Raw genomic sequence first — 26,628 nt, 5'->3', positions numbered from 1 at the left:
CCACACCTGGTCTCCCAGCAATGAACAGCTTTTGCCATTAGGGACCCTCAGCCACTGTCAACCCTGTGCAGAACCCCAGCACCACAGCAGCACCAGGAGCAAAGAAAATGCCGCAGGCCAGCAGGCACCCAACGCAGCTCAAATCCAGATGTTGAAGAGCTGGTGGGTCCTCAAACAAGGCGACTGTCTCCTAGCAGGCAGACCCATGGCAAGAAAAAACATCCTCAAATCCACAGCATTCCATTTTTTTAACCACTTTATTTGTGTGTGTTTCTATAAACGTTGTAACTACTGGACATTTCATAAACCGTAAAAACAAAACCAGCCCTCCTACCCCCAAAATGCACTCAATCCAGCTCGTTGGTCAGACAACAGCAACGCTGCTGGCTTAGGTAGGTGGTATCCCTAGATAACCTCCTGCTGGGCGCAAGCCAGCGAGACACTCACTGCGTCAGACCCTGAGCATCTGAGCGACAGAGAGGAGACGAGTTTAAAGACCCGGATGCTCTCCTCCTCCAGGGAAAGGGGGCGAATACAATATTTTCCTGGATGGCAAGTCAGAGCTGGACAGAGATGTTGTGACACCTGCAGGATCAGACGCAGCGATCTCAGCAGGCTTTGGAGCCGCCTTGCGGGCTGTGTTGGTTCTAGGGACTGAAGCCGACCGAAACGTTCGTTCAATACAATATAGCCCAAAAGCTCCTTAGTGCCACGTTGGCCGGGTGCGGGTGTGAGCAGCAGGCACTGCCTAAACCCGGCTTACTCAGATGCGACGGCGCAAGTCTGTGGGTGCTGATTCCTCCGGGTGGGCGAGCCCAGCTGTAAGGCACGACGGGGAGGAGAGGCAGGGCGGCGGGGGCAGCAGGGGAGGCCCAACCCAGCCGGGTGACCCAGCGCTCATCGCCAAGCACCCCACTGTCACGGAGGAAAGCACCGTGTCGAACGAGTGATGTGGAGCAGCGCATGTCGTCTCAGTTCCCCAGGGTCATGTCTGCGCCGTGGACGAGCCAAGCCAGGCGGAAACAGGCGGCGAGGAATCCAGTGCCCAGGAGATCCCCCAGGGCAGTGAGGTAGGGGATAGAGAAATTATCTGGATCCAGCGCCTTCCTCCACATCAGGCGCACAATTAGGTCGGCCACGTAGAGCAGGATTCCCACCTGGAGAGGCAAGACAGGCCCTGCTGTGATGCAGCAAGAAGGCAACACACACCCTCCCTCAGCTCCCATTCACTTCAGCAGAAACAGGGTTGCTGCGGATATGCAGGCAGCCCCAATGCGTAAGTTTGCAACCAGATTTTTTTCTCCTCATCCTTCTTCTTTCCATCAGAAATTCAAATCTCGTCTACTTTGTTTTTCCCAAAAGTCTCAGTGGGCAACTAGAGTTTGAGGCAGTTTTTACATCAAAGTTATCCCAAGCAGCACTGACACGTTAAAAAAAAAATAAATATTTTTTTCATCTCAACAATTTTAAAATCTTTGTTGAATCTTTTAATTCCTATTTTGCTCCTGCTTCTGATAAACAGATGGAGGAGAAAATACTTCTCTTAAAGATTAAAGACCGTGTAGTTAACTGAATTAAGGAGGGAGAGTTTGCACTCCGCATCTGCAGTCCCTCCATAGGGGACCACAGCACAACAGGAACCAAAGAGAGAGGCAGCATTTCTAAAGGTGCAAAATGCAAGCTGGGTGCAGGGAGAGGGAGGTGGAGGAAGCAAATTAAACAGCAGAATCACAGAAATTAAAGCTGGATAGAAACTTGAGAGTTTTATACAGTCCATCCCTCTGCCTCAATGCAGGGTGAAATATGTCCCCATCTTTCCTGACAGTGTTTAAATGTATGCTAAACCACCCCCAAAGATGGAGATGCCACACTGTAAGCAATCAGCCCCATGGCTTTTTTTTTTTTTTTTTGACTGTTCTTCTTTTCTCCAAGGTCTAACATAAATCTGTCTTTTTCCATTTGAAACCCAGGATTTCTTGTTTCATTCCTAGTGACCACAGAGAAAACGTTATTCTGTCCCTCCCCACAGAAACTCAGTAGTTTAAAGGCTATTACCAGATTTTTCTCAAGCCTCTCTTCTTTAGTCTAGCTAACCCCAGTCCATTCAATTGTTCCTCTAAGGTCATGTTTTCTAGGCCCCTAATCTTTCTCTTTGGGCTTCCTCCAGCTGAACTGAACTTCCCCCTCTCATTCTTTCTGGTTTTCTTTGTAAATTGTAATGGAGGAGAAGAAAGAACCAGGCTGAGCACATTCTCCTCTGCTGGGCTCCATGGGAGTCTTTTGGGGTCAGTGGCGTTGCTGGGATTCTGCTCTTTACACTGTCATTTATTCAGTGTATTTTCATGCTTGGCTCTGGTTGAGGAGTTACCTCGATGCATAAAGAGAAGAATAAATATTTTCCTTTACAACTATGGCTGTGGTGCTGGGCTTCGGGTTGTGCAAAGGTCAAGAAAAACTGATTGTTTACACACGCAAGGAATTCACCCGTGGACACAAGGCTGCTTGTAAGGCAAAGTGAGAAGCCAGCTGCCTCGCCCTACAACCTAATGAATTACTGATTTAAAAGGGCAAGTGAAGTCAGAGCCTCTGTGAGTCTGTGACAGATGCATGCATTTCTGAGTGAGACGACAAAGTTTACAGGGCAGTGAAAATACTGAAAGGGAACAGGCAGAACAAATTGGTTGAACTGCCCGTTGCTGACCCCAAACCTTTACTTTCAGCGACGAGCTTCCCAGGCCTGGGTTTTCCCTTCGCTCTTGACTCATACGGCCCCATCCAGAGAGATCATGATATATGAAATTGGTTTCCAAAATGAGTGGGGAAACTTGCTGGCTGGGGCTCATAGTCTTTCACTTGCTCCTTACTAGGATGACCAGTAGGAATAATTGTGGCTTAGAAACTCAAGGAGCAAATATGGTAAAAAAAACAAAAAAAAAGGTGCCACCTACAGTGAGCGGTACCTATGCTACGTGTGTCTGCCTACTGCAGCTCTGTGGATGACAGTAATTTGTTCCTCATCTCATTCTAATCCCTCCCTCGTCCTTGGTGGCAGGTGTGCTTCTGTGGGAAACTGCACGGTGGCAATTAGGGTGAAATATTACTGGATGAGTAGAAAATCGAGCTTGCTTGGTAGGAAGGACGCCTGAAATGAACAGAAATGGGGGCCACTGCTGGGAGCTTTAGCATGACTCCTGTCTAGCTTGGAGACTGTTTTGGTTTTGTGGTATCCAAGAAGTTCCTTTTGGAAGAAAAGCTGGGGTTTACCTGAAGCAAAGCAGCGGTCAGATAAAACATCACAAAGGTGAAGGACAGAGACGTGTGGCCTCCTTGCAGCAGGTGGATGGTGTAGAGGAACACGAGGTGCCCTGGGATAACCAGGAGGAACAAGACTCGGGCTGACTTGGAATTCACCTCTGCAGAGGACAGACAAAGACAGTGATCACAGCGACTGCAGACAGTGGGGAAAAAACAGAAGATGGTTGTGTATTTTAATGCTGGTACGTAGAGTTGGGTCTGTCCCCTCCCACCAAACACATTGCTAATGCCTTTTCTAGATCATGCAGCAATCTGGAGCATCTGCAGTATGAGCCCAGCAGCTTTGTCTGGCACTGAAAACTGTGCCAAAGACGTGCTCCATGCTGATCCTCTCACTCTACATCTTCTAAACACTCCTTCTCAGCAGCTCTCTGCCTCCCACTGCTTCTGCTCTGTCTTGCTGCAACCCACTTTCCCAGCTTTTAGTCTGCTCCAGCAGTAACTCGCATTCTAGCAGGGAAAATCGAGTGAGCCTGCAGTCTAAAAAGACAACAGACCCAAACTGAGTTTTAATGATGTTTAGGTTTATCCACTGCTGAAGGTGGAGGAGTTACCGATTTTCAGTAAGGTAACACTATTCAGCCCACTGTCCACAGGCGATGGCTCTAGGCTGGCCACGGTTAAAATCACCTTCTATCAGATAAAATCTCAGATTCCTTTTCAGTTACTTTCTTTAGCGTTCCCTGAAAACCAGTTTCTTTACATGTTAGTGAGCAAAGACGCACAAGCTTTTTTTCAAACTGCCTACTGCAAAGATGCTGCTCGCCTGTCTGAGGATCTTCCCCACCAGGGAGAAAGGGAGTTCTGCCTTTGAAACCCACCTAGTCCTTCGCGCCAACCAGGCTTGATAAAGGAGCTATCTGTGATGACGGGCCTTGAGACATGGACACCTAGAGTTCAAGGTCTACCTGATGAGAAGAATGTGGTGCATGGGTTGGGCCAATTCTGCCTCATCTTGTACGGCAAAACTCCAGGCATGCTCCAGAAATGCAGGAATGTGGAAATACGGCTGGCCTGGATGGCGACCAGATTCCCTCCAACACCTATGAGGACAAAAGATGGTAAACCAGTACACCACCTTCGCTGCAGCAGGAAATACCAGCCTCAAACCTAGCCCAAGACAGGTCAATCTGCATTCACTTACAAGCTCTCTAGGAGCAGCGGTGAGAAAATCTGATCCCACATGTCATGGTGAAGCTGTGCTATTCACCTGGCAGGAACAACTTTTAAAAAATCAGGATGGCTCCAGTGATGGTCTCCTTCTCATTGCTTTTTTGGAAACGTTCTCCCTGGCTTCCCAGCATCAGCAGTAAATGCAACGTGCCTCTGAAGGTGATGTAATTGCACCTGGTTTGGTGCAGTCTGTGAGCAATACCTGGGGAAAGCAGTGCAGGCAATGGCAGCTGCTGCTCTTGGCCACTGCTTGGATTTACTCAGTCAGAGAACAAGACAACAAACATCATGGAGAGTGATTATGTGTCTGTCTGAAGGCATCTGACACACTTGTTAAAGAAGGAACCCTATGAGAATGAATCAGAGCCCAAATATGTTAGGCAATTAAAAGGAAATTAATTCCTTCCAGACTGATTAATTCTAGCAAATATGAAAAAGCTGCTATATTTTCCAGCAGAAAATAGAGGGCTGATGATCTGTGGAGCAAACTTCCACCATCCTGAGTGTGTGCAGGGTAGAAATGACACAGAAAAGGTAACATTGAGCTGGATTGCACAGGCTTCTCATGTTTTCCCTGCCTTAAAGAAGGAAATAATCCATCATTAAATGTGAGATTTGCCAGAGTGGAACCAAAACGAAAACACCCTGACAGAGCAGCACATCCAACACAGAAGCTTTCTGAAACACATACTGCTAACTCGTTGCAGGATTCTCGTGCACGTGCAACGTAGTTACCTGTGCAAAGTCACAGAGCTCTGCCAAACAGTCACCCACCCCCAGAGACTGATGTCTGGGTCAGCCATTGTTCACCTAAACGGCTGTTGACATATGGACTTTCCTAATCGGGATCTTTGGCTAACCATGCTGGAAAGAGTTTGTCACCAAGGCGGCTGTCTTTATGCAGATCCAGCAAGGTGACAGCTGGATGACACCCTCTGACATTTCAAGATGACACCATGCTTTGACAGTGGCATGAGGCCAAGCCTTCCCTAGGAACATGGGTTTCCCTTGGAATGGGCCTGGTCTGCAAGGAACATTAGAAGAGCAGAAAAACGACCCAGTAGATTCTCAGTGATCCCTAGCAGTTTATATTGATACATTCGTGTGTGTATAACAGAGTATTGTGAGGCTTCTTACAAATATAAATATACACACAAAAGATGTTTTTATGTGTATATATATAATCTATACACATAATCTTGTATACATATATATGTGTACATAATATATTAGTCTTTATCATCAATCTGTTTAGGGGATGATTGCACAGCTCAAATTAGTGAGTGAAGAGAGACAGAAAATGGATTTATTGTGACATCCTTAGTAGGTCTGATGTTATGAAAGTGAAGGTGTCAGCATAGCTATCACAGATAATCATCAGACGTTGTTAACCTTTCCAACAACTCTAAGTATGTTTCAGCCCTGCCTGCTATTTTGCACCAGAGATGCTTCAAAATACCAGTAAGTAGAGATGTAATGGGGACCAGTGGCTGCACTTCCACTGGTGATGGGAGCAGGGACTTGAAAAGAGACTCCTGCATAGGGACAACAGTGGACAGCATAACCCTTGAGAAGACAGAGGAGGAATAAATAAAAGCATGCACATAACCTCCCTGGCCAACCTACCATTAATCACAGGTGTGAAAACAGCCATGCCTTCAAACTTCGGGTCAGTTACAGTTTTGTCCAAGATGAGTCCACCAATGCTGTAAAAAAAAAAAAGGACAGGCAAAGAGGGTGAATCAATCTCTTCCCCAGGACAACTCCTATGCTGTGAAAACAGCACACTGAGATAGATTATTGCTTCTTCCCCATTGCAAGTGCTGGACTGTTCCCTATAGCAGACGTTTACTCCTTTTACATCTGTTTTCACTGACAGCCTTGCATTTTTTGTTAATAGCATAAGAAGATCAGCAAGGACCCCCTCTGAGCAAAACGAATACTAGTCAGGGAAGCTTTACCATCCTTGCCAAAAGTTTTGCTAAACCTCTATACTGGTTTTAGCAGTTTTCAAAACTCTGTCTCAGCTGGGTCTGAATGATGGAGCACAGAGGGGAACGAACTACCTGGCCCTACATTCACTAGAGTCGTTTACAGCTGGATAAAAATGAGGCTGAAGTCTGACTATTTGCGACGGTTATCATCTCCCTTTTTGGTTTCCTGGCTCGCACCCATGTGGTACGTGAATGTATGAGTGGGACTTAAAACAATGACTTGCTTTTTCCAGTCATTTGTGAGCTCCCTATCTGCTTTTCATAGCCTGTTGAGATACCCTTCCGCTTTCCCTTCCAGATTCCCTTTCTGTGGCTTTCTAAATAAGCACAGGGTCTCCTTGTAACACGCAAACGTGTGGGCTAGAGGGGGTTGTTTCTTGGTTTACCTGCTGATGCTCATTGCAACAATGACCGGCTGCCATCCAGACTTCAGAACTTCAGCAAGGGAAGGACTTTGCTTGGCGATAGCAACCCAGAGTGGGATCATGACAATGAAGACAGCACAGATCAGAGGAGAAAGGTATTTCATATCTGGCAAGGAAAAGAAATCTTGAATTAAATGCCCCTGGCTTCCTGGGCTGCCAAAATTGTATTGCATAAAGTCTGGAAGAAAGGCAGCAGGGATCTGGCTCAGACTGAGATACGTTAACAGAAAAATCATATGAACCAAGATATTCCCCACATGACCACCTCACTCCACCACAGAAATCCATAATTAACCTCTGAAACTCACTGCTAGAGGATGCTATTTGAAAATCAGCAGGACTCAAAGCAAGTAATATTTGAAGATGTGCAAGTCTCCAACTTTGTCTCCAACTAAGCAAGACAAAAGTTACAAACTTTCCAGCTTCAGGGTACAAATAAAACAGCAGGGCAAGAGGGGGAACTCTCCTATGTGCAAGCTGCGTCAGATTTACGACAGACACCTCATGCCTTCATCTAAAACAAGACGTGATAGGTACTTTTTGTGATAAGCTAGCAGGCTCAGTGAGCAGCTGGCCTGCTCTACAGGGACAAATGCTCTCTTGCATGTATTAGCCAGTTACGATCCAGGGTTTCTTTCATGCTAGCTAACATGTGTTTCCATTAGGTGCTTTTTCCGTTCAGTAGGGGCATAACCTTGAAGTGACCTTTAGAAGCAAAGGTTTTAAAAAATAAGTGTATGTGCAAAACTAAAAGAAAATAAACATGACTCAGAACCATGAGAAACACCTTCAAGCGATGGGGATGATGCCAACCCTTCTGATATAAAAACACTTCTTCGACAAAGCTCTCCATCTGGTCTCTGTGCTGGGGCCATTGCCAGTGGTTTGTAACACAGGCTTTGCAGGTAATCTGGGAGACTGCAGGCTCGAAGTGCACATTTTTCAAAATGACACTGTCAGGGCCTCAGGCTACCTGGATGAGATAGCATTGATTTGATGATATCTTCCCAGAATCAAGGGCTCTTACACAAAGGGATGCATTCTTTACATGTGGCTTTAGTCAGCACTGAAATGCAACCACTTCTGGGGTGTAAATAGTCGCTGTTTTGTCAGGGCACTTACCCACCTTTAGGACAGACGGGTTGTATGACAGACTTAGCTGCTGTACTGGATTTCCTACCCCCACCCTCGTTGTTTTGGGCGATTAATTCCTTCTTGAACGATGCATACACACAGCACTGGTGTCTATCAAAGCTTACGAAGCCTACAGAAAGACTCCTGCTGGAATGAACGGACCTAGGTCTCTGCATACCAACTCTGCCACACCATGAAGAGCCCCTAAGCAAGCTGCAACCCATTGATACAGTTCATATCTTCATTATGGACTGGGGAGGTCAAAGGTTGATTTTAAAAAATCAGAAATCTTCATTGGCGAAAGGGTGTATTCTCTGTAAAGAGAAGGTACTGTACCAGAAGGCACATGGTACCCCAAACTTACAGACCCACTGGTATTTTTGAAGGATACATTTTGGTAGGATCCAAAAGTCACATCATCTTCTATCCCTTACTACAACACTGGGGAGAGAAATGGATTTATTTAACCGCCATCAATGGTGCCTTCCTTTTACCTGACTCACTTTCTGCTCTCAACAATCAGGTGTCTGTGCGGTGAGTATTATCCATATCAGGAGGCTGAAACTATTTAAACTACTCTGAAAGCATCACAGATGCTTCTCTAGTCACAACCACAGAGGCTATCATGTTGTTCTGCCATGTGTTCCCTGGGAGATGTTATCAGAGGCACAGCAACTGAAAGGCAAATGAACTGTACAGAGGCAGGTGTCATGGCGTCATGGAAAAAGCCTAATAAAAAAATGCACCTCTGAAGCCCAAGGAGAACTGCATGGAAGCAATTGATGGGCCTCTCCCTGCAATGTGTGCTCCCTCACTTTCTGGCACATGGAATGAGTTATGCAAACTGGGAACAGCTGCTCTCACTGCTGCTCACAGTCTGAAGCAACAGTTTAGGTTTCAAATGGTATTGAGCTTTCTGGATCTCTTTATTTTCCTGTTCCTATTCTAGGTTACGCTAATGGTAAATAGATGAGCACTTTACAAGCAACAGTCAAACATATACCACCAAGTTGCAACATGTTTTGTGCTTTTCAATGTCAACAGGTGCCCAAGTCTTTGCCAACCAGCAGCACAGCTAACCTCATAGCCACAACGCCTACTCAGAGCCCCGTGAGCATTAAACAATGCAGCACTATCTCCCTAACTCCAAGAATACAGTATCATCTTGTTCATCCACGACTCTCCACATGAGAAGACATGAGAATACTTTACAAATGCCAAAACCCTAAAATAGCTTTGTGAGGAGGGGCATGCTATGAACCATGCACAGAAAGTAGTTATGCTGCACTAATGACAGATGTACGAACAGTGTCACATACATCAACCTTCTTATCTAAAGCTATGTGATACACGTTGGTCATTTCTTTTAGACATACTAGTTGTGTTTCTTAGGTTCTGCCTTCCAGTTTGCTGCTAAAAGACTGCCTGGAAAAAGTGTTTGTGGTCATTTTCCCACCTCACGAACAGCCTCCACTCTGAAACATCCCAGAAATGTGCAAGTGCCCTGCAATAATTTAACAAGGATTCATCTCTTGCTGAGCTGCAAATTCCTGCTAAACACCTTACCTATGTATTTGAAGAGGGTACTGCTGATTCCTGCCAGCAGGGAAAGGGTTATCAAGTCTCCAAGGCTTGCTGCTATGGGTGTGGCGATGTTGTCTGGATTGATCCCAACTTTCCTTGCTCCAATGATTACGCCAATCATCACCAGACCTAGAGAAGACACAGAGCAGGCATCAGAGGAAGCATCTTGCTGCGTTTCACCCTGGAGCTGCTATTTTGGTTCCCAGAGGGACGCAGGGTCTGGGGAAAGCAAGCAGCAGATCACCCATAGCGGAATCACACCGCTGAATACTGGACATCCCCAGGAATTTGTCCTCTTGCTTTCACCAGTCTGAAGGGCATGCCTCTGCCCTTATGAACTTCACCAAAGGCCCAGAGGCACACAAGCAGATTCCAGGGATCAAAGGAGATACCAGCAGGCAGCCCAAATGTAGAAGCTCCCCTCCTGAGCAGCCTAATCTTTGCTGCCTTGAAGCAGAACCAGGCACGAAGCACACTCATAGATAAGCACACAGCAGGCATGCGGCAGCCTCCTGGTGCCATCTCCTACTCTGGATTCTGCAGCACAAAGATATTTTCCATATTAGACCATAATTTCTGAGAGTTTGAACCACCAAGGAGCAGCGAGCTTACTCACAGTAAGCAAAAGCCTGAATTAGCTTTTCAGCTCAGCCATCAGACAGACCCCTCGCAGCCCAGAGTCTTTGGGCTGCTTTAATTTGCACATGGTGAGGGATGGTGCAGGGAGCAGCTCCAGAGCCATGGGGTTTTTATGGAAGTGGCTCACACCACCCGCCTACCCCCACGCTCTGAGCTGCACCTGGAAAATTCAGCAGCTTTTCAAGACTGTCAGAAAGGAGAGAAGTTTGTCTTGCCCAAGTAGGTTAATTAGCACAGATCCCAGCCCTGATGAACACGTGAGAATCCTCAGCCACCAGATCTCTCACAGGTCTGTGGAAGGGTCCCCTGGCATAAACTCCATCTGGCCAACCTTCGCTGCTGTGTGACTGGCCAGGGCAGCCTTGGGACAGGACATATGACATCTCTTCAAAATCGTCCTGTACGTGACAGCCAAAGGAAGCCTGGGAAAGGATTTGCTCCTGCTCACAACCTCTGTGTCTGTTTGCACAGGCCCACAGAAGTTGAGCATGCACAGGAGCATAAGCTCTCCCCTAAAAAATGCCACTTTCCTCAATACAACGTGCCTTATACAAAAGCACATCCTCACATTGTAGCATTCTCCACCAAAGCCCTCCCAGACACCCACACTCCCCTCCCCACAGAACAGCTCCCGCTGCCTCCCTCCCTGGCCATAAAAATACCAGTTTCCCATCGTGCACACCCACACACAGGCCGGCTGTGGCCATGCCCAGGGAAGAAACTACTGCTAGCTGAAAGCCTGCAATGGCTCAGCAGCAAAGCCTCTCTGTATCACACTGAGCAGAGAGATTGAAGGGAAGAGTTTAATGAAAGCTGGGCTGCTGTTTTTCTCTTTTAACAACTGCCTCATGTAATGTTCTTCATCAAAGGCATCTACGATCACCCTTTGACTCCAGCTTCAGGATATGCACTTGCTCCGACTTGCTCCTTTCACTTAGAAAACTTGTTATACCCAACTCTGCCAGCTCCCTCTATTCAGGGTATCATGCTGCCCTCACATGGCAGACCTACAAAATGTTCCTCCTCAGTTGTCACAGAGCAGCTCCTGCCCGTCCACCCCATCGTGTTTGCCCTGCAAACAGGAAGAGCCAGGGCTCAGAGCGCGTAAGGCACAGGGACAGCCCCAATCCTCTGGTGTCCATCTTGAGCACGGCCTGGAGTTGTCTGCTAGCAAACAGACTCTCAATACCCTGCTTTGTGCAAGGCATCAGCTAATCCTCCCCTACGAAAGGGACAGTGTGGATGGCTAATACGTCACCCAAGCTGAATGGAGAAAGTGTGTGTGTGCATATACATCCACCCATGATACGTGGCATTTTTTGTGGAAGTCAGGTAACACGGGACATTCTGATTGCTGCTGTTGATGCCAAGAGCCCAGCAAACAGCAGATCCTGGGAGAAGAGAAGCAAGGACAGGGAGCAGAAGGAGCGAAGCAGTGGACATGGGACTAATGCTCCCTCCACCCCTCATCCCCATGCCAAACGAAAAGGATTTCAGCTGGGCCTCCCTGGCAGAAGGGACAGGTTTTTTCTGCACCTGAGTACTGCGCATTTAATCTGAGGAGGAACTAAAACAACTCACCAAGAGAAAGTGCAGCTATGAAGGCCGTGGTCACGCTGCTGGCACACAGCACAGCAGCCTGGCTCAGCTCCACAGAGCCCTTGGAGATGGCTCCCAGGATTACAGCAGCAACGGCAGCCAGAAGTCCCACCACGGTGGCCTGGACCTAGGGGCCAAAAGACAGCTGGTGAGCAATCAGCCACATCTGCTCCCAGGCAGTCCTGGCTCCACGTGACTGCAGCATTTCTGCACAGCTAGGAGGGCAAAAAGCAAACCCTTGCAGAGATGCTGATTGCTTGTGTATTTAAGCAGCATCCCTGTCAGGCTCTGCTACATTAAAAAAAAAAAATCCTGACAAAGTTTGGAGAAAAACTCTGGAGGCCTGCAAAGGGCAGATAACACTTTAGCAAAGGACACTGAGTCCATCAGTGAAGGAATAGCCCCGGTCAACACAAAAATGGGCTTCCCATCAACACAGCACTCCTACCAAGCTGAAAGCTGTGGAAGGAGATAAGGGAAAGCACACAGACACATGTTGCAAGCCCTTTAGCCTTGCCATGTGCAACCTTCTAGGCTAGTTGCTGGATTTTAACAAGCAGAAAGAGCTTGTTTCTCCCATCTCTCCCCTCCTGCCCCAGGCTGATTCCCAAACTCTGCCTGTAAATGACAGGCTTTAGCTGGGGGCTGTTGTGAAACAGGGACTGTGCTGCAGCTCCCCCTGCAAAAGGAGTTTCTTTCATTATTTCAGTTTGTCCACAAAGGCAACGTATGTCTAGATCTGTTTTGCTGATGAACTACAAGCTCCAGAGCTACACAGAGCTTTATTGGAGGTCAAGGCTTTGCTTGGCTCTGTTGAGAATATCTGCCCCGAATCAATAGCTCTGGATCCAGAACTGCTGGGAACAGATGCCGTCAGACTACAGAATAACAAGAGAAAAGGACTTTTTACCTCTCCCAGCTGGAGTGACTCACCTGGATAAGGGCTAAATTGCAGGTGGCCATTTTCCATTGCTTCTGAGCATCATCCATCTGTCCAGTGTTAGCCTAGGAATCAAAAGAGACACCCTGAAAACCTGTCCCCGTGGCAAAGGTGGCTGCCGAAGGCAATTTCATCTGGCCCCTGTGGGAAAGGGGCTGCTAAAAGCCAGAGAAACAAGGACAAGTCAGCATCTCCCAGCCTTCCCTGCACTCCCCTCCTGAGACATCTCTAATGTGCTCCCAACCAGCACCCCAGGGGCATCAGAAGCTCACAAGGAAGTGCAGAGGCATTGTAGGGAACCCACCTTAAAACCGAGTGAGCACATCCACCAAATCTCACACAGACCACATGTTGGACAAATTAAACTGTTTTTCCTCTTTCTGGCCCCCTAAATTGCTCTGTTAAGCTCTAATTTCTCCCAAACAGCTGAAAGCAAACAGAACTGTTTAGGGAGATAGGAAACCTTGCTGAGAGATCACATCCAGAGAAACAAAAGCTAATGCAGGTCCCAAGAAGCCTCAGGCTACTCCCCCCAAGATGGAATTGCTGGGAAGCCCTGGTTCTCTCAAGGGTCAATAGCCGCAGAAAAGCAATCCAGTCCCAAAGCTGATAGCTCTGGATCCCCGGCTCTGTCTCCTTCATGTGTCACCAGGCCCTAGATAGGAGCAACTGGCCTCACAGGGATTAATTCACATTCAAAGAGCAGACAGAAATTCTCTGTTCCATTTATAAAATGAGGGCAAACACATTATTTTAACACTCACACACCGCTAATTTCTACTTAGCAGAAACTGGCTTGTCTCATACACAGAGTGGTTACATAAAAGCAGAATCTCTTGATGCCTCCTGCTAACTCCTTCCCTCCCACTACCACCGCCTGGTTAACACTCACAGCAGTAGAGAGCCTGGATGCCAGCGTCATCTCGAGATTACCCTTCAGGCCAACCAAGGCAGGAACCAGGATAAAAACTTCTGTAATCGTCTGAAACACGGCCCAGTGCTAGAAGGGAGAAAACAAAATAACTCAATTTGTGATGCTGACCACTGCAATGCTGTTGCTTCAGAGCGGAGCAGGTTCCCAACTCGGCCCCAGGTATTATAGAAAAACAGGTATATAGAAAAACAGGTATTTTCTAGGCACATGTGTGCAGATCCTGCCCGAGGCTGGTTGCACTTTGCGAGTGAAGTAAGCAATTTTTAGCTTGCAGGATACTTTCTGATCTCATGTACAACAAAGCACTATCCTAACAGTGTAGAAACCTTCCTGAAGGCAGCAGCAGGTTTTGGAAAGTCACAACTTAAAATGTACCTTTTAGCATTAGCCAACACCATCAGAAATTATTAACGTTCACAAGCCAAATGAAATGCAGCACGCCCTCCGTCCTCTATACTGACACTAGACACAGGAACTCCCGTTGCTATCCAGACTCATGAGAACAAACACAAAGATCTGGAAATGATCTAACAACAAAAAGTCACGTCTGTCTTTCTTTACCAAATCTCAAACTAAGCATCTAAGACTGGTGGTGGGACTGAAAGACTTTTTTGTATGTCTTCTCTGCAGGCAGTTCCTAAATCTTCCTGTTACCAAGCACACTCCCAGCACAGCTGGAAAAAGGATTTTGAATTAAGATATCCCATAAGCCTGAACTGCTGGGCCAGAATCTTCATTATCATTGCTCCTCTGAAGCTGAACTATACAAAGTTCTTGAATCAGCTGCAACGCTGGAGATGATCTGAAACCTTAAACTCTGTTGATTAACACACATCTTCTCTAGTGTATCTACCACGCGGTGCCTTTCAATATAATTCATTTACCCCCTGTGCGTACAAGGATGTTGCAAAGTCACGCTGTAGCCAGAGAGGCTCACATCAGAATGAAACTGCAGAACAGAGCAGCTCACTGTGAAGTAAAATCAGCCAACCTAACATCTAAGAGCAGAATACAAGAAAAAATAGCAGCTGCAGTGACTGAAGATCCATCTAATTTATTCTTACCTCTATCACTGGTCAAATTCAGATGTATAAAATAAGCACCTATAAACACGACAAGCATACAGGATAATTCTCCAGTACATTTTCCAGCCTACAATTATCTGCCACAGGGTCCTAAGCTGGAGGGGCTTCTGTGCACTTAGCGCTGCTGGAAGGATTTCTCTTTCATGTACTCATGCAATCTACCCCCTCCAGCCCATGTGCCATCCTGGGGCAAAAATTTCCACAGCTTAGCTACACATCACGTGAACTTTCATTAATTCTGAACTTGTCACTGGTGAGTTTCACATGACGGTCCTGAATTCTTGTGCAAGAGGACAAATATGAACAGACCTCTGCCTACCTTCTCCACATCCCTTGGGATTTTGTAAACCTGAATATCCGGGAGGTGAGACAGACTCAAGAGATGTCAACACATTCACCATCCAGCCTGTTGGGAAACATACACAGGGTGTAACGGCTCGGTGTTTTGCTCTGGCTGTGCCCTGAGAAGCTGTGGGAAGTCGGTGGTGTGGCTGTCTGCTGGGAAGACTTAACAGCTTCCTTCTGAGTCAATATGAATGATAGAGGGGGTGAGCCAGCCCCGAACACGTGGTGCAAGACACCCCTCAGGAGTGCAGATAATAGGCAAAACGTTATTATCAATATGAGGAGGCTTATTTCCTGGCACTGCTGATCTGGAACCTGGCACATTTCAAAATGTTAAAAGTTATCTACTGTGACTAAATAACAGACAACACGAGAAGAGTCACCTTATTTGGTACACTGCAATTTTGTTTGGATTTGTTAACATGGAACTTAAATACCTGAGAAAAGGGGCGGACATCTCTTAAAGACTCAAATTGCCCTCTCTCCTACCTCTTTAATTAAGAATAAAAAAAGATCCAAACCCATCTTTGACACCTTCAAAAGAAAGAGGAGAAAAAATAGCTCTTAGCCGCAATGTAAAAAAGCTCAACCATTTAAAATACACAAATGTGCAGGCATTCATATGTAAGACCTTGCACATTTTGCACATAAAAAGACATAACTATGAAGAAAGAGACAAACTCAACTGTCTATATTTTACATGTAGGTCACCTTTGGCAGATAGGACTTTGTTGTATCAATGTATGCTTCAATCCTTGTGTTAATGATGGATTTTACAGGTCTCAAGCCATCACAACGGAAGGTTTAGCATGTGAGGTATGATTTTTTTGGGACGCTGGCTTATATATAATTCCACTGAAAAGCTTTGAACAACTAATAAAAAAATCACACAGCTGTACTAATAAAAACAAAGCTGATTTAATTGCTTCCATTTGAGTCTCATTAGTGACTCACCAAGAGCCTGAGGACAGATTCACACTAATTTATACCACAGCAGTCAGGATTCCATTGTGTTAGAGATTGCAGAAATGCAGAATAAATGGACGGGTCCCCGTGCCACTGCTACGCAGGACTGCCAGGAGAAGGAGCAGGTGGGTGTGGCGGGTTAGGGCTGTTCAGGCAAGGAGCTGCCAGAACAAGGACAGCTGGATGGAGCCAAGCAGGCATCTCTGTCCTCTGAGGGGAAAACTGGCCTAGATCAAATCCACACAAGGAAACCGAGGGAGAAAGTAACTTTTTCCCACTTCACGCACCCATAATGGAGTTAGAGCCATAACTCGCAAAGCACGGCACTGAAGAATTTGGACACCCTATGATCCACTGCAGCTGACCCACCTGATCCTATGATCCCCATGGCAGTTGGATCTGCTCATGGGATCCCAGAGGGGAAAAGAGGCTGTGATGTACTGAGACTGACTCTCCAGCTCCAGGCTAACCCCACCATCCCACACTGTGCTGTCCTCATAATCCCAGCCACGTCCTCTGTTACCCCTCCATCCTCCCACAGCAGCAGCTAAGAAACCTCACAGGTTTTCCATTGCCCCGAACAAGTCAACAGAAAGATCAAAAGATCCTGGACTGTAAAACCCAAGCCAATTCAAAATCCCTTTCAATGTTAATCATCCCATGGGCTTCTATCAACAAAGGATAGAAATATCTTATGTCTGTGACTTCTGTTTGGACTGTGTCACGTTGCAGTGGTGTGGAAGGGGAGAATGAAAGGGAAGCTCTCCTTCTGAACTCTCTGGTTTGAAATCTGATCATCCAGCTTCAACCTGATTCTTCACCTTACTGTAAAACAGTGGACCAGACACTGACGGGGTCCCACAGGGTTTGTGCCTCCCCAGCAATGCCAGCCAGCCTGGAATCCAGACCGACCAGCCGGCCAGGGCTCACTGGAGCGGAGGCTGAAGTGGGATCGTTCAGCAAGAAAAGACCCTTGCAGTGATCTTGGTCCTTCACAGAGGCTGCATCCATCATCTGTGCTCCTAAGAAGAGAAAAAGGCAAATGGCTATTGCTTTGGGCATCCTTTTACAGTGTGAGAGACCCAAGTTTGAGTTTGATGTCAACTGGGCTGGACACAGATCTCTCTTGATTTGATGGATCAGAAATTGCTGAAGTCCTGTAAAGTTTGATGGACACAAATAAGCACTGTCCACTTGGCTCTACAGTTTATAACAATATCAGCTCTGCAAATTATAGAAACAGTTGGACTCCCAGCAGAGCCACTGTATTTCTACGTAACAAAACAGAGCAGCACCATTAAACTCACACGTATGCTTTAGATACCATCTTGGAGCTTGTCCACACATCTCCCTGTCAAAGGTAGACCTGGAGTTTTCTAAGAATGTTTTGTAGCAACTACACATCGTGCAAAGCATTCCTCGGTCAGATCATCCCCTGAAAAATGGGCAAATCACAGACTCCTGGACTAGAAAAAAATGTAGTCTCTGCAGTGTGAGCCCTCACGATTGCCACCGTGAGTCTCATGATACATAGCCTCATGCAAGCAAACCAAGTCTCAGATTTTAGTTGGACAGGACACCGAGTTTCTAGTTCTCATGCTGCAGGAAAAAAAGCTGAAAATAAGCAGCTCACAGACAAAAAGGCACAGAAAAACAATCCGAATCCTTAAAGGCTAAAATCCCTGGATTTTTCCGACTACCAGTTTTGTTTTTAAAAAGAGGGTTGTTGACATCATGCCAGCTTACCTCAATAACATCCCTCCGATGCTGGCTGGGATTCTCAATGCACTAGCTCCCTCCTCTGGGAGCTGATGGCTTCTATTTTAGTATAGTTGGAAACACCTTCACCAAAAAATATACTTCCTATTATTATGCTTCATGCATGACCCCATTTCTAAGAGTCTAGTGAGCAAATACTGCAAAGTGAGCAAAGTAGATCGTGCTCTGGTATTTTAAAGGACATGTGCAATGTAGGTACACAAGGACTGTGTTTTCCATCAGTTTTGCTATAGTCACATTCTTTAACAGAGCCCGCTTCTCAGCAAGTGCATTGGATTTGTTTTAAACAAAGACCTATTCACCTGCCAAGGGTACGGAACGGGTACGTACGATGTCTTTATACTTCTCGGAGGTATCTGGCCAAAGATAACTGCTAAATATTAACATAACATCTTGGGTAGTTGGAGAACTTCTGTAATGCTGCAAGACAGGTCTGTGCCTGAGCGCTGCACAACAAGGTGGAGACAACAAACACAGCATAGCAACAGCTGTGCACTCCAGTTAACCCTTCTTTGATATTCCTCATATTCCCCTTTATTAAGCTTCGCTGCCTTCTTTGTTTTTTCCAGTGCAAGAAAAAAACAGCAAGGTATTGTCCTTCCAAACACTCAAGTGTCCATATTTAGATCCTGCTGTGGTACGAATGCCAGAGAATCTAATGTACTCCAGTGAGCTCAGACTGCAGGATATATCCTTGGGAAACTCTGCCAGCCTTTTGATTTGTAAATCCACTGGCATTAGATGCCCAAACTAGATCAAATTTTGCATTTCTATTTGTGCCACTGGTACAACGGAAAGACAGACGGGATAGATTCTGGCTGTGGGCACAAAGGTGTAAATCCAGCACAACTGCTTGGAAGTAGATGGAAGTTACTCCAAATTTACACCCACCTCAGAATCTGGCCAAGAAGCACTAAGTTTGTAGGCAATGCTTATCTTTTCATGCTGGCACGCGTCTCATCACAGTATCTAAATACCTTCTAGACCAAAGATTACATTAGGTTGTTTGCAAAGAACTGAAAACATATAAACTCGCCTCCAAGTGAAACCGGTAGGTAGTAACAACCCTGACCTAGATCTCTTTATCAGACATTTTTGAAGAAAGAATATCATGCAACAGGGGAATACACTGCAGCCTGACCCCAGCTGCTTCATAGCAGTCATCACCAAAGTGTTTAGCTGGATGCAGTACAGTGAGCACCCAGTCTAAAGCATCAAGAGCGGCATCAGGCAGCCCCTCTGAAAGCCGCTGTCCCACTTCGCAAGGAGCCCATGCACCGATCTTAAGAAGACAGACAGCATCTCTCTAGCACAGGAAAAGCCCACAGCCATTTGGCTGACCGGCTACCAGGACCACACGCATTAAACACAGCAAACCACAAATACTCGAGGTCAGTGAAGCAGCCCACCCCCTCACTACTGAAGCTGCCTAACCACATGTACCTACTTGAACAACATCCATCAAGAGGCCAGCAGCTACCATGCCCAAGCCAGCCAGAAGGAAGGGCACGAAAATCTGGGAAGCAATGGAGAACGAGGTCTCTGGGAGAAATCCACTGGCTGACCTAGTCAACTTGCAGGTGAAACCACGCAGCTTCTGGCCATGAAAGCACAGCTCCAGTTCTAACTGGGTGACCACCATGGTCGAACACCGTTACCCCATGCTCAGCAGCGCAAGTGGAGGGAGATCAGGTCATCACACAGATCCTCCTGGTAGCTCACTCCGAAGTCAAAAGAAATAAACTTTTCCTTAAACTACAACAATGATGCCAAATCGTTTTATCTTCTTCTCCTCCTAGGAGCGCGTCCAGAGGGTTGCAGCAAGGGTATCCTCCAAAATTGGTTCAGCTGGGTTGAGCCCAGGTGGCAGCAAACCCGACGGACACTATTTCTCTGAGTTATATCCAGGGGGGAATTATAAAAGATAAAAGAAGATTGTAGAGATGTCCGTGGACGAATAGAAACGAGCCCACACCCCATTCAGCTCCCACCAGCTCGGTAAAAACCAGTAAGACCTGCTCAGGCTACAGCACTGAAAGAGTGACAGGTCATGCAAGAATCCTTCAGCGTGCTCAAACGCACTAGTGTCCTTTCTCCTCAGGTTACATTTCTTGTCAGACTGCGGCTTGCCTTTGATGCGATGGTTTAATATATAAGCTTGCTGCGAGCCGGCCCCACTTCCCTCACTCCCACCATAAGCAACGCTGAACTTTTCTCGCTGTCCCAAGGCCGAGGAGGTGGGGAGTTAACAGCCAGGATCCGTTTTGCTCTCCTCCAAGGTGAAGAAAGGTCAAGGAAAACATGAGTCGACGTTTCTGCCGGCTGACTATATTATGCAGCTTCCATCCCCGGGCAAGTGACAGTTAAGCCAGCTGGTGAGGGAAGATCTGCCCTTCTAGACCCTGGCCCCTCTCGTCCCCTCCATGGTCTCAACGGGATGTAACGATCGCTCTGTGCCAGCTATACCTCTGAATGACTGGCTTTCAGGGGAGAAAAAAAAATCTAGAGAACCAGCCAATAAGCTTCAAAAGCGAACACCCTTATCTGCTGTCATCACTTCAACTTTCTGCTAGTTTGCAAAGGCCAAGATAAGAGTCATAGCCAGAGCTTATTTAAGGTAGCTCCGTAATCTCGCTACTCCACAGGCAAAGGAGAGAAAGGACGAATATTTCCAGGGCATGCTGTGAGCTGGTCTCCCTTCCTGTCCTAGAGCAAAACACCCTGCTTCTGCATACTCCCAGGAAGAAACCGTCACTTAGAGAGGGGGTCTCATCCCGAAGTCTCCCTGGTCAAACAGCTGACACAAGCCCAAGAACCAGAGCTGCATCACAGCCACATACAAAGAATTTATATCCTGCTCAGTAAAGACTGCAGTGAACTATTCAGCTCAAAGTCAAGCATGAGGAGAGGGAAGTCTGGGTATTCTGCTGGGGCTCCTTTCCAATAATTAACTTGGGCAAAACTAACTAGAACAGAGGGTGAAAAGGCTTTAAAAACTCAATTTAGGATGAAAGAGTATAGGATTGGCTTAGCAGGTTGGCAGCTGGGCTTTTTCACTATTCAACCACACGTTCAAATCCAGCTATGCCCTACTGAAAGAAATGAGTGAAAGAAAGTGTTCAGTGGTAGGCATGAAAGATCCAAGTTTCTCAATCCAGTTCAAATTCAATGTTTGAACTGCACTGACTTACTAATACTTGTTGTACTAATCAACCTCCCTGACACTCTCTGCAAAGAGATGTAAAGATTAATGGCTTGTGGACTCTGCCCCCGTGACTTGGTTCCCAGCCTGCAGCTAAGTGCGTTAGCAAGGCTGGACGGAACAAGGCATACTTCTGCCTTGTAGATAAACGGAGAACTAAGGACATTCTCAGCCATTTGGATGGTGCATTTCTTTTCGTCTGGTATCACACACAGCAAAGTACCAAGCCTAGTGGGCTGAGGCGGCACAACACACCTCTCTGCAAGCACAGCAGGGTGGAAAACAAGAGCCCTAGCTACAAAATGGGAAACTCCGTCCTTCCTAGGTTAGTATTTTGGGACAGCCCCTAGAGCCTCCTCCACTCCCAGATAGCTTGGTGTGTACTTGTCCACCTCTTTCACCTAACAATAGTCCGGTTAGCTGAAAGCTAAAAAGGGAGTATATTTCAGCTAATCTAACTGGAAAAAAGTCCACAATAGCTGGAAGAGGGAGGTTAATAAAAATCCTGTAATAACCACACATCATCTGACCTTTTTATACCAGCCAGGAACTGGGCAGCGATGGCATGAAGGCGCAGTTCTGGTTAGAAACTCAGAGGCTTCAAGCAAAAAAGAACAAAGGACAAGCTCTGGGCAGCAGCTACACGCTTTTTAAGGTCTGATAACATGCATACCTTATATGACCACATCCATCAACAGGACTGCTGACAGGCAGCAACATTAATGTAAAGGAAATATCAATGAGCTCGAATGACTCAAATGACATTAAAAACACAGCAGCAACACATCCTGTTCTAAAGCTTCAACCTGGCAGGGGTTACAAGTTTATCATGCTTCAGCTCTCTCTGTTTCTAAGCAAGCACCATAAAAAGCCTTCGACCGATGAATCAGTGTACAGAAAGGTAATTGGTTCAGGGCACCTGTGCGTGTACACTGGGTCATTTTGTTATGCATTTAAGGAGTCTCTGATAAAGTCTCATGCCATTATTGCCAGCAAAGAGATGTGCCACATTTTCCTAGCAAAGAGATATATCGTATTTGTTGGCAAAGAGACATACCACATCTGAGAAGAAGAAGAGCGTTGCCAAGCAGCCGGAAACAGATTATAACTAGTTGGGGAAAAAAATGCACCTCATGGCTGTAGCATTCTTCGTGGCAAAACCTGGTGAGTGCTCTGCTGCCCTTCTCTGCACACAAATACACCAATACCCCTACTCTCATAAATTAGCCAACAGGTAAGATTGCCCTGAAGCAGCCAAAGCAGAAACAGCCTCTTTGTTGGAGCCCTCATCCTGATCTAGGGCTTCCATCTACTGCTGCAGTTCAAAAAATGGACAGAAAGATAGCAAGTGCCAAGGAATGCAGTTTCAAACATACCTTATCATCCCTGCAAAGAAGGGACAAGGATACAATGAGCACTCTTACAACACAGAACCAGTAGCAGCAGACAGTGCTAGTCTAACATCTCAGAGCCCTCAAAGGGCAATGCCTTTTGGGGACCCTACGTCCTGGTTGTTGAAGCACCGGCACTCCTGACTCTGCTAGCTCTCCATCAGATCAGGCTGTGTATTATTCCTGTTTCCTACCTTGCTCCTCTGTTCCCCACTTTAGGAAAGGAAAGGGAAGGGGACTGAGAGTAAGTGGTGAGCTGAAAGCAAGCAAGTTGCAAATGCCTGGGGCCCAAAGCCTTGCAGAATCTCCTGTTGCCCCACGGAAACAGCAGCAGGTCTGAGGGCAGGACTGCCTAGCTAAGGGAAGGGCAGTTCCCAGCAGCAGTGATTTCATAATGAGACACATTCAGGTGGTCCACACTTACCCATGAAAAGTCATTTTGCTAATTGCCAAAGACCTATTTTTCTTATGTGATGTTGCATGGCTTCATTCCCCAGGCTCTAAGCACTAACGTGAATGTTCTTTGTGAGCTCTTTATTTGCATAAAGCAGAAACCAGACTTTTGGGGTTTCAGAAGAGTAAGAGGTTTGTTTCACATTCTGTTTAAATTAGTGGCCCAATACTTCCTAGAAAAAAAAAAAAGAAAGAAAAAAAAACCCAACACTCTTAAAGGAAAAACACTGAAAGAAAAACAGTCTTCCAAGATCGTAAGTCTATCTGCAATATATTTCTCACTTTAATACCTCACTATGGGAAGTAACATGCATTTAATTTCAGAGACCCATAGGAACAAGCAGGTCTGAGCACTCTGGAAAATAAAAATGAAAACCACAAACTTGTGCAAGTCAAGTGGCTGCTTAAGACTCTCAGAACAATGTCTAATGAGACAAAAGTAGTCTGCCAAGGGGTTCTGGATTTGAAGTGGTATTTTCTGGAGCAGACATTCTGCTGGGTATTGAGCACATGCTAAGGTCAATTAAGGATACTCTGTTCCTACACTGAAGCCTCTGTAGCTCTTCTAGCTTAGGGAGATCAGCCTGGGGCTAATAGCAAAAGTACACACCTCCAGATTTGTGAAAGTTATATCAATACAAGCACAGCAGTTTCAGTGTCACTGTATCTGATAACTCAGGGCAGTCTGACCCAACAGCTAGCTAGTTAAATAACACAGGTTAACTAAAAGGCACACAGCAATAAGAGTCACTTAGAGTACAAAGGCATAGCAACTTATAATCTGTAAATTAACTATAGCTTTAAACTGTCTGGAAGTAGGCGTTCATTGCTGCTTTAAAGCTCTGTATTGCTATGCCATGGGAGGCAAGGTCTGGTCCTGACTGTCACAAAAACAGAGGTCAGACTGGAAGACTGAAGACTCAAGGATTTATGTTATTTGCTACAAGGCCTTAGAGAAGGATGTGGGGCGCAGCCTGAGCTGGGCTGGATATATAAAGTGTTAACAGTGCTGGGTTGGCTCCTTGCAGGGGATGCAGGACTATTCAGAGCCACATCCAGAGCCAGGAGCAATACAGCTGTACCTACTGCAGAAAAGCACTGTGCCACCACAGCCCTTGGGGCTGCAACTCAGCCATCCTCCTCCTGGGACCAAGTTAAGACCACTGCACAGGACTGCACCTTCCTACTTAGATGGCTCAGCTCCTTTGCAAACTCTCCAGCACCATGGTGTCTATTACATCCAAACCAGAAAAAGGGCCAGAAAAACACCATATGCTGTCTACTGAGAGCTTCACAAAAGCAGCTATACAATACCTGCCTTGGAAGGACATGTTAGTATGTGAAACTGCTGCACGTTTTCCTTTACTTGCTAACCCCGGAGGAAATCCCCTGCTTCTGAAAAGAAGTTTCCCACCTATCCCATACCAGGTACATCAGATCAGTTCCTTTCCCTTACCTGAACATAATCCAAAACCATGCCTGCCAAGACCATGCCAAACCCAGCTAGGAGGTACGGCAGGAGCACCTGCAGGCAAATCGCGATGGCTGACTCTTCCCGTGACTTTGCCATGGATGCCTTCTCCTCAGCCAACAGCTTCTGCTGTGCGGGCAGAGAGACATCCTCTGCCTCCTGGCTGCCAAGTCTGCTCTCTCTGTGTTTACCCTTGCTCTTTGCTTTGTGCCTGGATCGCTCTCCATTTCTAGTTCTGCCCTCTTTTCTCCTCTGCCGAGCCTCCTCACCTTTCATGGTGGCTTTCTTGAATCAAGGAGTTTTTCTGAAAAACAAAGTCAGAATCAGTGAGATGACGAAAGGAGGTGCTGGGTGGGTCAGGGACTGGCGACCCTGGCAACTCCACTCCATTAACCTGAAGGCAAACCACCACCTATCCCCAAAACCCTAGATGCCCTGCTAGACCCAGATGCTGGTGCTTAGTTTACCTTCAGTTTTTCATTGTGTCAAACCAAACTCTCCTTCCATTACTGCATCTCTCTTCCCAGGCCTGCGTTCACACTGGAGTGCTCGTCGTGCATCCTGACTCCTACTCTGGGGATGCCTGAAAGGATGCGGCGGGTGCTGCAGGCAGCCTGCATGCTGGACCCACCAGTTCTCATAAGGGGGTCATGAGAACTGAGGAGCCCAGCAAAACCCAACCCTTTTTAGGATCTGACTAGGAGCAGTTCACACCCTGGCATCCTGCAGTCCAGCAAAAGGTGTAACTCACACCTAGCATAACAGAGCCAGCTGCCAATCGCTCCCCAATAAGAGGGTAATTCTCTAATCTTCCGTCCGATCTGAACACTTTCACTTCCTCTGGCACCTCCTTTGACACACACGCACGCAGTATGTGACTCACCTACCTACAGAGAACCTGCCATGACCCCAGCAGCATCCTCTGAGAAAAAATAAACATGCAAAATTGTTACCAGTCGCCCTTTTCCTCTCCTCTCCTCTGGTCTCACTTCTTCACATCACCATTCCTCATCCTGCCTGCCTGGATCGTTCCCCATCGCCTCCCGCCAGCACCCACCGAGGTTAACGCTGCCTGCCCGCTGTTCACCATTCGCAGGACCAAACCCCGCTGCCCAAACCCCGGCCCCGACCCATCCCCTTCCTCACCCAACATCTGGGCAGCGGAAGGAAACCGCTGGGAGGCCCCAGCCGCAGCTGGGCGGCGGAGGAGGGAAGAAGGAAGGATGGACAACCCTAAAACCACGCTCTACAGGAGGAGGAAACCCCTGTGTGTGTGTGTGCGTCCCCGTCTCCTTCCCGTCGCTTACCGGCTCCTCGCCCTGCCCGGGGCTCTGCCCTCAGAGGGCCGCGGGAGGCGCCCGCCACGGCTGGGCCGAGCCCGCCCTGCGCGGCGGCCGCGGGTTCGAGTCCGGCCCCCGGCGGCTCGGAGGCGGCGCGGCGCCCTGAGTGGCAGCCGCCGGGCCTGCCCCGGCGCCGTGCGTGAGGCGGGCGGGGGGGCCGCGCTGCTCCAACCCCCGGGCTGTGTTGTTGGTGCCTGTCATACGGCCCTGCCTGGCCCACGGAAGGCAGAAGGGGACGGGGCTTGAGGGGAAGGGGGTCGGAGGGCTCCCGGAGCCCCCTCGGGACGTGAGCCCCGCAGGGAAGCGCTCCCCAGGTGGAGCTGCTGCCCCCCGAGCCTGCAGGCTGCCTGAACCCCCGGCTGATCTTATCAGCAAGGGTGAAAACGCCTGAACACAGGAGAAAGAAACCTGAGGCTGCAATTGGGAGTTGAGGAAAGACTTTTCCTCTATTTTCAGTTTTTTCCTGCCCCCCCCCCCCCCCCCCCCAGTTTGGCATTACAACATCTCTCACTTCAAGCTTCTTGTGCAAACGCCTCCACTGCAATCAACAGCGAGACTCCTAGAGACTTGATTTCATCCCCCTCCCCTACTGAACCAACGTTAGAAATGTGATTGCAGCATCCATCACGTCTGAGCACATAAATCCCATTACGCACTGAAGTAACCGTACTCATGCACGGCTCCTGAATCATGCAGCTCAAATTTCCAGAACAATCAAGGATATTAAATCATACCTCAGTACCAGAGCAATGTTATATCCTGCTGAAGTCTCTCAGGTGTCACGCTACGCTAAAGGGCTCCTACTGACAAAATGGTGCCTTTGGGCCTGCAAGCTCTGGGCTCAAAGCAGGGTACACTG

The 26,628-nt window shown here is 47.3% G+C and overlaps 1 protein-coding gene across 8 annotated transcripts; it reads right to left on the bottom strand.

The window, feature by feature from the left end:
* Positions 1–238: 238 nt before the first annotated feature.
* On the bottom strand, positions 239–26,628 carry SLC41A3 (solute carrier family 41 member 3). 8 transcript variants are annotated; one of them, XM_067003004.1, is made up of 11 exons: positions 26,504–26,628; positions 24,415–24,733; positions 13,696–13,803; positions 12,797–12,868; positions 11,846–11,990; positions 9,608–9,754; positions 6,869–7,013; positions 6,115–6,194; positions 4,224–4,358; positions 3,265–3,413; positions 239–1,157 (listed from the first exon to the last, which is right to left on the bottom strand). In XM_067003004.1, exons 2-11 carry the CDS (start codon positions 24,703–24,705, stop codon positions 972–974), a joined length of 1,458 nt encoding a protein of 485 aa, XP_066859105.1. In that variant the 5' UTR covers positions 24,706–24,733; positions 26,504–26,628; the 3' UTR covers positions 239–971. The 8 variants fall into 8 exon arrangements, with proteins under 8 accessions (XP_066859105.1, XP_013050816.2, XP_013050826.1 ...); XM_013195362.3 differs by lacking the exon at positions 26,504–26,628 and adding an exon at positions 25,737–25,868; XM_013195372.3 differs by lacking the exon at positions 26,504–26,628 and adding an exon at positions 25,737–25,861 and having other exon boundaries at positions 24,699–24,733.

The sequence above is a fragment of the Anser cygnoides genome, chromosome 10 (genome assembly GCF_040182565.1).
Source record: "Anser cygnoides isolate HZ-2024a breed goose chromosome 10, Taihu_goose_T2T_genome, whole genome shotgun sequence".
Taxonomy (NCBI): Eukaryota; Metazoa; Chordata; class Aves; order Anseriformes; family Anatidae; genus Anser; species Anser cygnoides.
Note: the sequence above shows the minus strand (reverse complement) of the source record. Positions and strands in the feature narration are given on the sequence as shown.